This window comes from Rhynchophorus ferrugineus, unplaced genomic scaffold, assembly GCF_030347505.1.
Source record: "Rhynchophorus ferrugineus isolate W39M unplaced genomic scaffold, kcgeb_rfMv2 rfM1, whole genome shotgun sequence".
In the NCBI taxonomy this organism is placed as follows: domain Eukaryota; kingdom Metazoa; phylum Arthropoda; class Insecta; order Coleoptera; family Curculionidae; genus Rhynchophorus; species Rhynchophorus ferrugineus.
Genome location: NW_027472580.1, coordinates 84,733,673 through 84,751,078, shown reverse-complemented (window position 1 = coordinate 84,751,078; position 17,406 = coordinate 84,733,673). Strand labels below are relative to the sequence as shown.

The window sequence follows — 17,406 nt, the reverse complement described above, 5'->3', positions numbered from 1 at the left end:
TACTCAAAAGTATATAGCGCAACATGTTATTACTTTTAATATTTTATCTGAAAGATCATCATGGAATGTACGATTGAAAGGTTTTAAATTTACTTTTTTTAAATCATTTGACAAACAGTTTGTTATATTACAGCTCAAAGACTTACTGACAGTATTTTCATTTCGTCCCTGGTTAGTATAGAATGTAAATATTTAGAGCCCACAAGTAGAGGTGAAAAAATTAACTTATGTTGAGTGCTTCAAATGATTTCTAAATCATACTAGCCGAGGATGTATATTACCGAATCCATGAGCTAGATTCAACACAAACCTTCTTGGTGAAATAGCCTTAAGCCTTATATTTATTTGGATAATTACACTTTTTTTCTTTAATAAAATAAATCCCTCCAGGTAGTTATTAAATTGATGACACTGACAAATTTGTTCTTACTTGGGCAATAAATTTTACACCAAAATTCCTCGTGTATTGAATATAGGTTAATCCTCTCTTAATAGATATACATTCAGGAGCTATTATTTTATTAGTCAGCAAATATTGATCCAAGAAGAATAATATATAGCCATTTGCATAGCGTTTTTCGGAAGGGGATTAATTTTTAAAATTAAAAAAATAAATATTTGATATTTATATATATGAATAAACTTACTCCAACTTACCACAACAAAACATACTGTAACGATTATTATGCATTAACGCACTATTCCATATGTGAGCCATACTGAAAATGGCGTTCAAAATAAATAAACAACAAACGTACCATAGAAACGAAGTGAGCCAATCAGATCCGGTCGGGGCTTATAGCCTAGAGACTAAAGCAAGTAATAAGTTAAAAGTAGCGACATCTAGATGTTAGAGGTCGCGAAACATTTCCCCAAAATTTCCAATGAAGTTAAATCTCTATTTCTCTATGGTTATAATAAGTGTAGGGCTAAATTTAAATATTGGCTTAAAATAAAAATTATATTTAAATGAAACAATATTACACATCAATAAATTAAATTCAATATCTTAGCGATATTATCATGTGTGAGATTTTGGCGTCCAGTTGGTCAGGTGACAGTTCTGAAAATGAATTTAAAAAATACATGAGCAACCAATATTCTACGATAAGGATGAAATTTGGCAAGAGGGAAAGAGTTTATTATAATATATTTTAGGCTAAATTATATGGCTCGGTGAACGAAATGAAACAGTGGTATTTACAAGATGTGACCGTTATTTAAAAAAGTTATATAAAATGTTGAAAAATACAAATATATAAAACGGATGGCAGCAGTGTTACCTGTTGAGTAGGCTTGGGCAGTTGATGGTGGCACGTCTGAACTGAATTCTGGACAGTGACTGAATGATTGAAATTACCCTTCCATAATCTCTCAGATAAACGATCCCGTTTCCCATATTATATTTCTGGGTATTTTGTAGACAGTTATTCCACGATGTAAAATTCGACATTCCTCCAGGTTGCTACAATATTAATGACAGCTAATAGTATGGGTAATTAACTGTACCGAAACGTAATGGCACTGATAATATCAATAATGAACAACAGCAATGCCAGTCAACAACACTGTCAAAATAACCATGATGGTTAATAACAATCTCAGAAAAAAGTACTCAATAACAATGATAGACAACAATCACATACAACGGGTAATAGTGATAATAGATAGCAATGGTAAATATGTTAGGATAAAGTATTACATGTGCACACGGTACGAAAGGAAGATGACATAATACGTGACATACCAATTTCTACTTTAACACTAACAATAATAGACGTGTGGGTAGGAAACATAAGAGATCCTGTCACTAGGGTTAGTAATCCTCACTAGACTAAAACCAAAATCACAAATAAAGAATTATGCAACATTCTTGCTATTGTGCACTCACTTTTCCTAACTAAGACTAATATTATCATTATTTTACAGCAATTTAAGAATTATATATAAGTAGCAAAATAGAAGAAGATAAAATTGATAAAGATAAATGAATAAATATATAAATAAAAAATAGAAAGTCAATAATAGTTTGATGAAACTCAGGTTGGTCAGCACAAAACTCATTAAAATCAACAGAATAAAAAATGCCATTTATGGTACTGTTTCTCTTGTTGAGTATCTGCAGAGGCGACAAATTTCACAAATAAAAAGCGGCATCCCTATCTAGTTTTTCCTGAATGGTACTTGTCTTTGTATGCATTCTAAGAAAGAAATATCAAGATAATGTAAAGCCGGCTTAGTGGTGCAGTGTAAAGGCGACAGAACGGTCCTCCTACTGTTGCGATAGTCACGGGTTTTCATCCTGCTGGGGCATGGTCGTAAATTTATGTTTGTGGTTGTTTAATATTTGTGATTTTCCTAGGCAAGAGTGTAAAATCCGACAAGGAAAATGATCCCAGTCACGCCAGTAGCCATGCCGGCTACTGTTTAACACACAGTTTGACGTAGACTCCGAACCACGGTCCTCGGTATTAAGCCTACCGACTGGTGAGTGACCAAATTTTTTAAAAAATTCTACGTAGCCTCCCTTGAATTCAAAAGACTTGGTCCAGAGTTTCTCCGATATTCCTTTTCGGCAACGACAATCTGGAAGGTGAGTGGCTAGGCGTCCCTGTCAACTTCTTTATTCTGCAGGAAGCGCTTCTTAGAAACAAATTTCTTCAAGAATGGAAATAGACAGAAGCCGGAGGTTAAATCCGGAGAATATGGCTTATTGATTATAGATAAGTTTATTGAATTGAAGGGTAGTTCTATTCTCTCCTTCAAGCCAGACCTCTGTAGCGAGTTTTGACATCTCTTCTCATCTCTTTTGTAACTCATATCGATCGCTCAACTGTCAGCTGCATCGATTCATTTGATTGCTGTATCGTTTCTGGGGTGTAGTGCGCACCCATGGCTCGTTCATAGCTCGAGAAATAGCATTAGATGGTTTTTTAAGGTTTTCCGATATAGTTGCTGTTTTTGGTCGTGTTTCACCTAGGTGATATTGGAAGGATAGACGACGTTTGAATTCAGATCTTGGCTTTTATGGTTATGACCCAAGTCCAAGTAACTTTTGTCAGCTTCAGATGAATTTCGAAAACTTAGAAATATATTATCAAATTATTTTCGGTCCGTCTACCTACTTTGATGAAAAAAACTTGATACGTGCACCAAGGCAAGAGGGATATTTGCTAATTAGAATTCCTTTTCCGCGTCAGATTGAGAAATTTTTACATTTACATCGTTAAAACAATGATTTACAATTTTTTGCAAGCATTTTTATTGAAACATATAATAGTTTGGCGTTGAAATGATACCCGCTGGTACATTATCATAAATTAGACATAGAATGCTATCTGCCATATATACAGTTAATAAACAAAATATATCAAAAATACATTCAAATAATCATATTGAATACGCACCACAGTTTGTGTTATAAAACGAAGAACACAAACTGCAGCAATGGGTTAACCACAACAGAGCAGATATTATAGAGGTTGATAAGAAAAAATATGTGTAACGCTAATCGATATTGGCATCCCAAAAAACAATAATTACCTAATCACAAAATACTGACAGTAATATCAAAATCCAGATTCAGAGGAGTACTTAAAGAAACAAGACTAACTCAATGATCTTATCAACAACAGTTTTAATTACTAAGAAACTACGGAGTATTTCATCACCCATAAAAAATAAAGATAACCAAAACCATATTAATAATTCAGCATGGAAATTGAAAACTGAAAGATGTAACATAAAGTTCTACTGTTATTTCGCTCACTTCCGTATATTTTTAACGATACCTTTTGTCGGCCTAAGATCTACATAAAACGATATATCACAAAACTTCCTAGTCCTATACGTTACATTTCTTTTGTGAATTTTAAAGTTGTTTCAACTTTTCTGTACGCGAGGGGGAAATATATATATCCTCAAGTTTACTTTATTCTTACGTCTTAACGTTTTGTCAAAGTGGAACATCGTAAACTCGAACTTTATAATTTTAAGTTTACAACAAGCAGGTTTTACCTTAATTAAAAATTATATACCCAAAAAAATTACTTTTTATTAAAAGTTTAAGATTTTCAGTTAATTAATGAAGAATTATTATCTTCCAGTACCAGTAATTATAACGTACTTCTAAAAAATAATACCTGAAAAAGGAATTTATTGATAAAATTTCGTACAACATGGTGATACTTTTGTACTTCTTCAACATGTCGAAACACAAACGGTTCAAACAGCCTAACCGTGTTGGCTCGATTTGAACAAGTGCTACTCAGAAATAACAATATATAAAAATAATATAGAAAAACCTAACCTAATCTGGTGAGTACGCTAAGTGTGGTAGAACTTCCCATTTGAACTGCAACGATGTTGTCCTCTTGTAACGCGTATCCGAGAGTTAACATGCAAGAGGATCACTTTCCGTCCGTTACTCGGTATTCCTAGTTTTTTACATTTTACATATCGTTCAATTTGTTCAATTGAGGTCTGTAGACATTTGCAGTGACAATTTGATTCGGTTTTAGTAGCGTAGTTATCCCGCCATATGCAGAAAAATACTTTCTACCCACTAATCACAATACAAGACTTTCGAATATTTCCTTTGAACTGCAATGTTAAAATGATTATAAAGGTCTGGAAACAGTTGATTTACCAACTGCTAATCTGTCAGACTATTTTTGGAATGTCTTTGATACTGCAGATAATAGTCACTATTTGTACTTTTCTACTAATAATTCATATGTAACACATGTTTTTTCATATTACCTGCTATTAATTTTAATTGTTAAGTAATAAATAATTATATAAACCAATTGAAGAATAATATAAACATAAAATTATACTAAAGATACCACCTAACAACTACTCTGATAGAAAACAATTCGTGAGCACTAGCTAGTGCTAGTGATAGACAAGAACATGCCACATTATAAAGTGTTTGAGCAGGTTCCTTATCAGCTGATGCTGGCGCCCTGATGATGGAATATGTGATGATTACGAAACGTCGGCTCGCTTAAGTCAATAAACGCGGTACATGTCTGGAAACCAATAACTTCGGATATGGATTATCATAGTAATAGTAATGTAGATATCAAAAAAGTATGGTCATATCTTAATATAAAAAATGTAGTTAGTTGTTCAGATTCAACTCAACCATAAATAAGTTTAAACTGAAGACTTAAATATACCCAACTGTACTACAACTTTTTCATATATAGTCTCTATCTACTAGTTGTCTCTAAGCAGACTGTTGAAGAAGACTGTTGAAGGGCAACAATATTTTAACAACAATATTTTAACTAATTATTTTTCAGATTACGGTTAATCTGGATTGGACTTACTTTTTAAAATGTGTTCCTTACCATGGTCTTCTGCATTAAGCCCACCAACTGGTGAGTGGCCAACTTTGGGGATCATCGTAGTAGCCATCCGGTTTTACCCAGCCTGGTTACTGATACGACTGGGATCATTTTCCATGTCGATTCTTGCACTATTGCTTAAGGACAATCACAAATATAAATTTAGGACCATGCCCCAGCGAGATGCGAACCAAGCCGGCAATTAGAATATTATTATGATCACTGTAATTAAAATCAAGCGGCGACGATTCACGATCATTTTGTTGTAAGGTCTATTCGAGATCAAATTTGTTAAATACAAAAAAAGACTATTTAGTGCACAAATAAATAGTAATTTTAGTACAAAAATAATTTAATACAATTACTTAAGAGGAAACTGTTTGTCTGGAAAGTACCACTAGAAAACCTAGATATATGCAACTCTTTGAGGGATGTAAGTCATCACTTCATATAATGTTACATATTATAAAGATAATCGACGAAGAGCTCTAATAGAACCTCCAGGTATAGCTTTTAAAAACATATAATAAAATTAAATATAATTGTAAAAATAAAATTAAATAAAAATAAAATTGTATAAAATAAAATTATGCATCTAGATGATACTTTAAATGCTTAAAGTAACTAGATAATATTTTAAAAGGGAACATTGGGCTACTCTTGCCAAGACGATAAAAAAAGGGTGTAAATAGTGTAAGAGTGTAACTACCAAGACAAGGTGATGACAACGTAATCAACTTAAGGTGTGAATGTAATTAGTAGACTGTGATAACTGTAGAAAATCGTACTGTAGGGTGTGAAAGATTTATGTGTCCAAATATGTGTGTAATTGTTCAGAATTATGAGGATCAGGTTAGAATGCATGGGAGGATGACTACCAACTGTTCAGCAGATATGGCAAATGCATTATGTCAATGCTGAAATTAAATATACTTGTATACCGAATATCTACAAAGATAGTAACAGAAGAAGTTAAGGTTAAAATGACTTGACAAAAAAAACATCAACGAAGGAGACAAAAACTAAATGTAAAATGGTAAATATTGGCGTTGGGAACTATAGACTGAAATTGAATATCGACTGTTTAGCAATTGATTACCTTTTACTATCGACTGCTTCAGTCGCTATTTTTGGTTCGACTGATTTTACTACTTTTTATTCTACTACTTTGGTTCTACTACTTTGTTTCAACTGATTTTTAACATTCTGGATCTGTCGTCCTAGCTGTGACCTTGACAAAAATGTAACCAATTTATGCTTACGTAGATTTATATGTAATATATATAGTTTTATTTATAATATATTTATATGTAATATATACAGTTCTATTTATAATATATTTATAATATATTTATTTTTTTGGTAGTTTGCCTGTAAATAATAATATATTGTAAGAATGTTCGTTGAGTCGGTCAGTCGGTCGAAATGTGTGGCTGCCGCTGCGATTATTTGTCAGAACACTCACTACTATTTCTGGAAGGAATTTACACGAGAACTGAAAACACTGGTTGAAGAAATACTGTTTATTTTAATATTAAATTATACATGTTATCGACGGGAGAATTGAAAGGATATTAGGTTAGGTAGAGGAAGTACGGTAGCGCTGTGGAAGTAGTACTATTACGAGGGGATGGAGAAAAGAAAAGAGAACGAGACGTCGTCGTGATGGTCTTTTATAACCTGGAACTGCATGGTACCAATCCACCGGCGTTGCCAACCTTTGTAGCTGTTGTTAATGATTTCAGGATTGTTAATGTAATAGGGTAAAAAGATTAAAATTGTTAATGATAAAAAGTAAAAATACTTGTGACTGTTTTTATGGCAATAATAGGTAATATTTCACTCTTTGGATTTTTGTTAAAAAATATTTCCACTCAATAGCAAATAAAGCATTTACTTTATTTTAAAAAGCTATAGTAGTTATTGTGCAATCATTTTTAATTGTCATGGATTTTTTTATGATTAGGTATATGTTTAATTTTTATTTAGTATTTATGGTTATTGTACACCTTTAGTTTTCTAAATTTTCGTTTAAGTTCTATTGTAGTGTCTATATTTATTATAGTATATTATTTAAAAACAGAAATTAACATATTAAAATACGATAAAGCATTTGTGGGGTATTATTCCATTCCATACTTCCATTAAAATGAAATTATGAATTCCATATTAACAGTATTCAGTAATTATTTTTTTCCTTTTCTTTTTTAAAGTTAGTACGTGAAGGAATATGTACATCTCCGTCTCGTATACTCCTATACTAAAGTTGGAAAATATAAGCACATATAAAATTAACTGCTCCAAGCAATTATCTCCGTCCTTTCCTCTCTTAGATTTTATACAGGAAAGGATTCGTATATTTTCGTCTGACATCACGAATTAAAAAAAAACAGTGGAATCATGTATTTGACTGAAAATAGTAATTATTATTTTTGACTGTTTGACTCTTTCGACTGTTTTTATTCGATAGTTTCCAACGCTAGTAAATATTCTCCATGATGAAAGTACATTACATAAGAGGTGTGATGGTGTTATAAACTATACCTGATAAGTGATGCCGAAAATAGCTCACTCTAAATTTTATAAGATAATTCTAAACTACAAACTATTTTGACTATATAATTAACTGTAGTTTAAGTCATTAAGATAATATATGCATTATATCTACCTTAATGGTAAAACAAATTCCTTTTGGTAACAATTTTTGGTATTTTATTATTTTATTTTAGATTAACGCCAAAATGAACTAAAATCCAAAGTTGATGCGGAAACGTTGCGACATTTTGGTGTCATAAAATTAGATGACTTGAGGTCACTGACTATAATACAACTTAATTTTTGTATCCAACGCCTCGACATAGACTGAGTAAAATTAATTTCTAAAACATATAACTATCTCTATTAATTTTAAAACAATTTTTTTACTTGTTAACTTTAATCTAATTAGTTGAAGTGATATTCAGTCTTTTTTGTCATGTGATCACACAAATATCTGGTTTAAATGGTAAATTCCTATATATATAAAGACATAACTAAATATAACTGACATGACTATAAACGTAGATTACTATAAATCATAAACTGTTCATTCAGTGAACATAAATAAGGTAATATGTGGATATAAAACATAAATAATTTACGAAATATCCGTATACTAACTTGAAACAAATTCGCCATGCTCTTGATACATTTCGCATTATCGTTTCCATATTATTTCGTTTATTTTTCAATCACAATAAAACCTACCAGAATCCAATCTCTGTCGTAAATCTCAAACGTTTAATAAAACGACCGTGGACGATACATTTCTCGTGGAAATTTCGCTAGTAAACCGCACAGAAAAAAATTAATAACTGATGGAGAAGAGAACAAAAAAGAAAGAGAAGCCTATTCTAAAAATCCGAACAAATGCCGATCGAAGCGAAACAATGACGACACGTGTATCGTACCCTTTAGCGAAATTTATTGTTAAAAACGCCATCAAATCCAGTAATTTCCCTTCTTTTGAGACGGCCACTGAAGTGTCTGCCACAAAGTGTTTTAGTACTACATAAAATCGGAGATAGTTTTTAGTAAAAATGAATAGCTGTAAAAAGTATTGTGCTTCTTTTTATCGTTCTATAGAGTTAGGATTATATATCTTACGTCAGGTGACCACCATCAAATCATTGGAAAAATCATTTTCTAAGCTGCTGAAAAATATAACTCATTATTCAATAAGTTTCCAATCAAATTAATCAAATTAAACACAGTTTTTTTAGTTAATATTAACCGTTAAAAGAAAACTGTAAAAATGTCCTGATATGCTACTCATAAGTTGGCGAGTTATTGTGCTAAGAGTAACACTACTTTCGTTATTTTCAAAACATTGGAGCAAAAACAATTTCGTATTTTAATTTTACACTGTCTCTTGATGGAAAAAAATCCTTTCAAACGAAGCAACAGCTTGAAAAGTGTTGATTTTGAAGTGAAGGACTCCGCTTCATCAGTAACAAGAATAACACGTTGGTTTAAGATCTTCAAACGTAGTCGTACACCGAGATGGTAACGTCCAAATGAGATGGTAACAGCAGAAAACATCAAAATCGTTTTCAGTGATCGAAAAGTGAAGTTGCGTTAGTTAGGTAACATTATAAGGATATCAAAAGAACCTGTTGGTTTTATAATGCACGAGCATTTCACTATGAGAAATACCTGTTCAAACTGGGTGCAGCGTTTGCTGACTGTTGACCAAAAACAAGAATGTGTTGATGATTTTGAGCAGTGTTTGGCCAGGTTTCATCGCAACGAACTGGAATTCTTGTGTCGATATATGACAATGAATGAAACATGGATCGATCACTTCACTCAGGAATCAAAACGATCGTCATCTGAGTAGACAGCAACTGCTGACAGGCCTATTCTAAGGCAAAAGATAAATCGTTCTATAAAAGTGGGCTTGCAATGTTAGAGCGGTCCTAGAACGATTGTGTGGCTTTGGATGGATATTACGTTGATGAATAAAGCCAATTTTGAACCAAAAAAAATACACCAGGTTCTAATATATATATCTGCCTAACCATACGAAAAATGATTCATCCTTTCAGACTCCTACATTTCGCTGTATTGTTTCTTTGAACCAAAGTACAGTCATCCCCTAGTCTCCAAATCCCTAACTCTCATGCAGTTACTCTTACTGACTGCTCATGTTCTAGTGTGGTTTCCTTTTTCGTTGGGATACTTGATAATGAACAGGCTGATGCCACGACGGAGTCTGCTGTCCACGCTCAACACTGACCTTTATCCGATCATCAGGACCTTTACAAGAGCCGCAGTACAGAGACGCTGGAACTCATAGGACGGATTCGGAAACTTTCTGAAATAATCAAGCGTCTGGTCCTGGGACACTGTTATTTCTCGCAGAGTCACTTGATGCCCTCAAGCGCTGCAGCGAGCTGTGAAATTTGTGACCAACCCCCAGTCTTTGTCTTCCACCACTTCTGCCATCGCCTTTCCATATAATAATACTATTCAGGCTGAATAATTATAAGAACAATCTAATCGACGACAATAGTGATCGGTTGACGGGATATTAACGAAAGGTTTATTATTACCATAAAATTTAATTTATATGAATCGTTCCTTTAAACCTCACTAATTATCATTTGTTTTTGTATCTTTCAACTGTTTACTCCTATTCCTGTCATCTTGAACGTTGACATTTCGATGTTGACGTTCATTTCATCATTATCAAAATGGTGTTTATACAAAATTTGTTCACCACATATTTTAGTTTAATTTATTATCTAAAATTTTGTTTATAAACCTTTGTATTTGACAAAGTCCTCCGAAAGGAATGTCCTGTTTTAAGCTCAAAAGCACAATTGAATATTCGCGAAATGACGATAAAATCGTCGACAAAAGCGACAATATTTTTATTTTTAACTAATAAATTAATTTAACTAAGTTTTATTATTTTTCTTGTATGTGCACATGAAAGTTGCTTATTGTTGAGATAGAGTTATTGGAATGTGATAAATGATTTTTTATTTATAAAATCAGATACATGTATAGGTTTTATTATTTTGAATTGATGAATATTTTTAAAGTCATTTAATATTTAGTGATGCAATTGGTTTTCTAATAATAATACAATTTTATTAGAAAAAGTCTATGTGTTAATAAAAAATAGTTCTCTCGTCGTCCTTGGAGAACTTCTTCGATAGCTCTTTATTGCTGTTGATTCACTTTGAGCCCTGATTGCTCACAGCTGACGATTTCCGCTTAACTTTCCTGCGAATGAATAATAGATTTCCTGTGAATAGAAAATAGAAAGACTTACTTTGCTCTACCTAATTTATTTTCACTAAATACAAGTGAACCAAAGAACTGTTTAATTTGGTTCTTTCTATTTAAAGTGGCATGTATATCAGGCATATTCTGACAGCATACGGTATCTGCCAAATACCTTCTACCAATTTTCTGCTAACCAATAGCCAATTATAAAAGTTTTTCCATGTTCCAGATGCCAGGTAGAGGCAATACTGACCGACAATTTGCCAGAGAGGCCCAAGATACCGTCATAAAGCCATAAAAATATAGATATTATATGGTATATAAAAATGGTATTTTGGTAAATAGCTATTAGAATTTTATCGGTCTTCTTGTTCCTCCATGTCATTCTTTATCATTGACACTTTTAAATCCGACCAAAAACCAAAATCGGCATTAGGGATATGCGATTTTGAATGTTCCATTGAGCAGTTTGGCGCCTGTATAGATTGAATAACTGAATAATATGGAAAAAAAAATGTAACGAAATGTTAATACCATCAAATATGTTAATTTCGGTTAGGTTGTCTAAATGATTAATATAAATGCAAACATCTATTAAAAAACAATACACCATCTTAAGAACAATCAATAATACTTTTTGAATTCATGAATTTTAATATTCTGAATATCTGAATTTGGTTAGATAAATGAATGTATTTGGTGTTACTCAATTGATTAATATTTAAAATAATTTAACATTTTCTGATAACTGCATGTGATAAAATATAACATGGAGTTCAGTATATACAACAGTTGGTTTTATTAAATAATTTTCATATAGTAAAAAAAATGTACGCTAATTAAATTAATTTCTCTTGGTAGCTGCAGTGGTAAAAGTAACAGTGATTTTCCTGCTTCTAGTCGCGCATTCGAATCCTATCCGAGTATGAATATAAATATATGTTCTAATTGTTCATAATTATACTTGATTATAGGCAAAGGGTATAAAATCTGTTAACTAAATGCTAAAATACAATTTGAAAACTGCTATTCTATATTATATTCGTTCGATTATATAATAATTATTTCTTACAACAGCTATGACAAAAATAAAACTACTATTTTTGATATTTCTAGCAAAGAAAAACTCATATCACTAAAAAGGCTGAGTAAGACCAGATCTCTTCTGAGATGGGAGAAACAAACCCTAATTGCTATAAAGGAGATTTTAAAATATAACTAAATTATTTACAATAAAATTGATCAGAAAATTAAGCAAAGTTTTATGTTTAGATAATTATTCATTGTATTTGGAAGCTTAAGCAAACACTATATGTATATTAGTGTTTAGTTAACCTAATGTTAATATACTCTAAGTAACGGAATTGTATAAAACCTAAACATAATTTCGTTTAGGTAAATATTTACATGTGTATTTGAACATTTTAATCAATACGAATCCCATATTTAATGAGAGAATACATCAAATAAATGAGTGTAAAACAGTAAAACTATGCGATTCAGAAAATATAAAGTTAAAGATTTATTCTAGCGTTATATTTGTCGATAGCAGTATGGAGGCTTGGAATTTCTTAAATAGCAATCTAGGTATTTCATACATCTATGACAAAAAGAAAAAAAAGCAAATCCTTAAATCATATAACATACCGCCAATTCGGTCCTAGAGAAGTGAATGACATCAAACCTAGAGAAACGAAGAACCAAGGAGATCGAAGCACTTTATTATCATCGAATAAATTCAATATAGTAATAATATTTACTTTAAAATAGAAATGGTTAGCACTTGCTAAACTTGAGGCCTCTAAAATCCCTTATCGACATAGAATTTTAATTGTAGATGCAAAACTACTTAAAAACTACAAAAATTTATAACACAAAAGCAAGAAACATGCTTTTAGAATTTGTAAACATCTGAAAACTTCCACCCCCTTAGTAAAAAATCTAAAGAACAAATTATACCTTAGATAAGAGAAGCCAAAGAAGGTATTTAAGAAAAATTTAAAAATATTGATACATCGCAGGTTTACAACAATCTTCTAGAATATAAGATCTGCCTTGCTCTTTGCTCAAAGAACGTTTCCATTGCTTTGACATAGCTCTTCATATTCGATGACAAAATTCATTAATTTCGTTGCTAAAAAATTTGTTATTACTTGCACTTCACATATTAGGTGCTTATTTATATTCTGAACATCTAATGGTGAAAATACAAATGTAAGCAACTTTTATATATTATAGTTTAACAATTCTCATTGATACAGATGCAAATCATAAAAAGCCTAAAATTATATTATTGACATTAATTACTTTCGTTGTTCGATTTGAGGACATCTGTTGCTAAAGCCCATCAAACATTCTTAAAAACACACGGTAATGCTGCTCCACCATATCCTAATAGTCTTCGTTGGCCAAAAAAGTTCGAAGATTATAAATTGAAAAACCTATTAGATGAAAATACAGTTTAGACAGCAGATAGCTTAGAAGTTGACGATTCAATTATAACCAGGCGTCTGAAATTCGTGAAAACGTCTGGAATGGTATGAGATTGGAAAGATCCAAAAGGCGAGAAAATGATAACCATAATGTCTTGCTGTGCATATAGTGGGCCAACAAAATTTGATGCATTAGAGTTATAGATAACGGAATGAAACTGCTGCTGCAGATGTCTACCGAAAAAAACACCAATGGCGAGTCACAGACAAAGTGCTAACACACCAAACCTAACAAACATAACACTACATGGATTTATAGAAAATGATACAATATATAGAAATGAGAATAAAACATATTTAGAAATGTATAGCATATATAGTAACAATAGAAAATGAACTAGTTCAATAGTCGATAAAAGCCTTTTGCACCAAATATATGTATCTAGGCCAAAACATTTGTGATATTGATATTTTTGATCACACATCTATTTTATTTAACCTATATTTGCAGATATTTACAAGTAAAGTAATTAACAAGCGATAAAAACTCTACTTTATGAGGATACTAAAAGGTATATTATCTGCTAGTTCATCAATATTAGACATCAGCAACAGAAGACAACCCGCTATCCCAACAGCAACACCTTTCTCTTTACATGTTTTTTTTTAAATCTAACCTTCCGTCAAAGCTAGCCCCAGGTATTCATAAGGCTATCCTAAACAAGTAACCCTGTTTATAATTATCGATAGGCCGATATTAAAAAAGTGACTCATGTCATATATTACCGACATTCTAAACAATATCTACAAGTTAATCTAGTTACTGACTAGAGCAAATTTATTTGTTAAAACAACAAAAACAGAATGTTATATTTAAAATTTAGCTTTCAATATAAATACAACAATATTAATGTTGAACAGTTTATTTGTGAATATCCAATTATTAAAAATTACGTAAAAATAAATAACATATTATTTATGGACTAACCTGATACGTGACCATAACATCGAGATCTGTGGACGGAGGATAATTTTAGCGTCTTACTATAAGTACATTTATTTATTTACTTAATTTCGGAACATATATTTTAAATAAATCTTTTAGCATTCTAAAAACATACAAAACTGTTTTAAGACTAAACTTATTTAATTTTCATTATATTTTCATAATAAATAGCTCAGACTTATTTAAATATAAAATAATAACATAATTATTAAACATCATCGACGTCTCTATAATATAACATGTGAGTAAAATATGTGTATTGAATTTAATTTTTCAGTTATCATCTATTTTTATAGATATAAATGCTGTCGGTTCAATCCTACCCTAATACACCCGAGATTAGACCTTATAATATCACGTACCACTTACAACACGTACCTTCATCATGACCTATTCTCAAAAATACCCAATGCAGTCTAGTTGCGTTATAAAAGAGCTCCGTCCTTAAGAAACGACCAAAATGGTGTATATGGACGGAAAGGATGTTTCGTCTAGACAGTTTATAATTCTATTAAAATTATTTGAAAGCATCACCCCTACCTTCATCTGCCAGTTTACTTTTGATCTCCTCCATAGTATACTTTCTATGGACTGATTTCCCAAGTTTCAGTGACTTATAATTCTAATAGTCTACTGCTGATTAACTGCGAGATAATTGTCCATTCATTCGTTCATCGGCTTTTAATTTAAATTGATATTTGTACCAGAGATCAGCCAAGAAAATTGTTCTTGCTGAAAGAACTGATAGTAGCTAACTGATATGATTTTGGAGACATACATAGATATACTAGAGGTTATTCTAAAGATTATTAAGATCTTTTTATAAATGATTAATGAATTAATTTCTGTTACATACATTACACGTATTTCTTATCAAAGAGCTAATAGAATTTTGCAGGTAATAAATACGTTAATTTGTTCATTAAGAGTTAAAATTAATATTGCACAGTATAGTAACAATCATATAATAGCCTCATATGTTGGTGAGTTGTTAGTTCCTGCGTGGGTATTGTTACAAAATAGAAAGCAGTAGATAAACAAAAGCCAGAAACTATCTGCAAGGGTGAGATCGAAGACTGGAATAAGTAAGCAAAGAACGCTGCAGCCGGTTTGGTTGGCGTAGTGGTAAAGGCGACAGGAGAGTACACCTACTGTAGTGATAGTCACGGGTTCGAACCCTGCTGGGGCATCGTCGTAAATTTCTGTTTGTGATTGTTTAATATTTGTGCTTGTCCTAGGCAAGAGTATAAAATCCGACAAGGAAAGTGATCCCATTCACGCCACTAACCAGGCTGAGTAAGACCGGATGTCTTCTGGGATGATTTCTATGTTGGTTACTCGCCAGCCGGTAGGCTTAATGCCGAGGACCGTGGTTCGGAGCCCACGTTAAACAGTAGGTCCCGTCCAGATAAACCCTCGCTGGTAAAAAGAGACTTTAAAAATTATTTTAAAAAAAGAACGCTGCAATTTTGTTTAAAAATATAGCTAAAGAAATTATTATTGTAATCAGCCTGGCTGTATTTATTGTTTTTGCAATATATATTTTAAGTGAGAAATACGGATAAAAAATAAAAAATATATGAATATATAAATATAAATAATATATATATAAAAATGTAACTGACTACATAAGTTGCGATTGCAAGACATACGAAAACTAGAAGAAATAATTAATTATTAACAGTATATTGGCTAGCAATATTACAAATCGATAAAAACAAATGATTATTTATTGGCCGAACCTAGAGGAAGTGACCCAAACACCCAGATCTGTGAACGCCCGACTATTTGAATAACATCCGCCGGTTCTGAAGCGAGCGAATTTTGCGTACGACCCAACGCAGTAAACCGTGCGCGCCGCTTATAGAAAAAGGGCGACCGCGCCGCCTGCGGAGGCAGGAGAGGGCCGAAAACGGCTACAGGCGACGGCCGAAAGGGCGGGAGGGGAGCGTGGGGGAGGAGGTCGCGCCGAGAGCTACCTGTGGAGCTTACGGGCTGGCGGCAGCGGCCGGCAATAGTCAGGTGAGCAAACCAGACGTCGAACGGCATCGTAGACCTGCGAATCGGTCGCGTCGCCAACAACAGCAGCAGCGGCAGCAGGTCGGTCGGCTATTTCGTCGTGTAAAGAGCGCGCGTACGTACGTACGAAACACAGACGAGAAACCTGAACGGCATATGGTTCGGGTCGTGCTCGAAATGGTCTGGGACGACGCTCGTATATCGGTACTTTGGTAAAATTGTCGTTTATTCCGTTCACTCGGCGTGCACCGTCCCGAGATACAAAAAGCGGCGCGACACCACAACAAAAACAAACAAAACTTTTCCAGTGCGGAACATACCCGAAATAATTGGTGTTATTCGATTCGGAAACATTTTTAACGAACTTCAGTTAGTGCTTTGTCCATTATGGATAATCTGTGAGATACAAAAACGTTGTTAGGTTTAAAATCGTTTGGATAATTAGAAGCCGGCGAACATGCATAAAGAAAGGTAGGCTTTCACGCTAATTTCTTCACTAAATGTCAAGATGCAAAATCGGACACAAATGTCATTATTTAATCAATTGGTTTAGTCAACAGGTGCAACAGAGTCGTTATGTATTTTTATGAACATGTTATACAACATATTACATATATTATAACACACTTGACATATTTCATTTGATGCATATATTATTCCATACGTAGGCATGTTACATTATATATTAACAAACAGTATTTTATTCTGGCAAAAACTTATTTTCTTCAGATTTTCTTGGAAACTAATTGGAATATAGATTATCATCAATATATTAAATGTTTTTGTCATACTATACCATACAGAACATATTTTATGAGGT

The 17,406-nt window shown here is 32.5% G+C and overlaps 1 protein-coding gene across 1 annotated transcript in view; it reads left to right on the top strand.

Annotated features, from left to right (window-relative positions):
• The first annotated feature begins 16,581 nt into the window (after positions 1–16,581).
• Positions 16,582–17,406, top strand: part of LOC143191262 (uncharacterized) — a 341,783-nt gene continuing 340,958 nt past the window's right edge. The window contains exon 1 of the mRNA XM_076396172.1: positions 16,582–17,057. Within this exon, the coding sequence (XP_076252287.1) occupies positions 17,044–17,057 (14 nt within the window). The 5' untranslated portion in view covers positions 16,582–17,043. The remainder of the gene's footprint in view (positions 17,058–17,406) is intronic.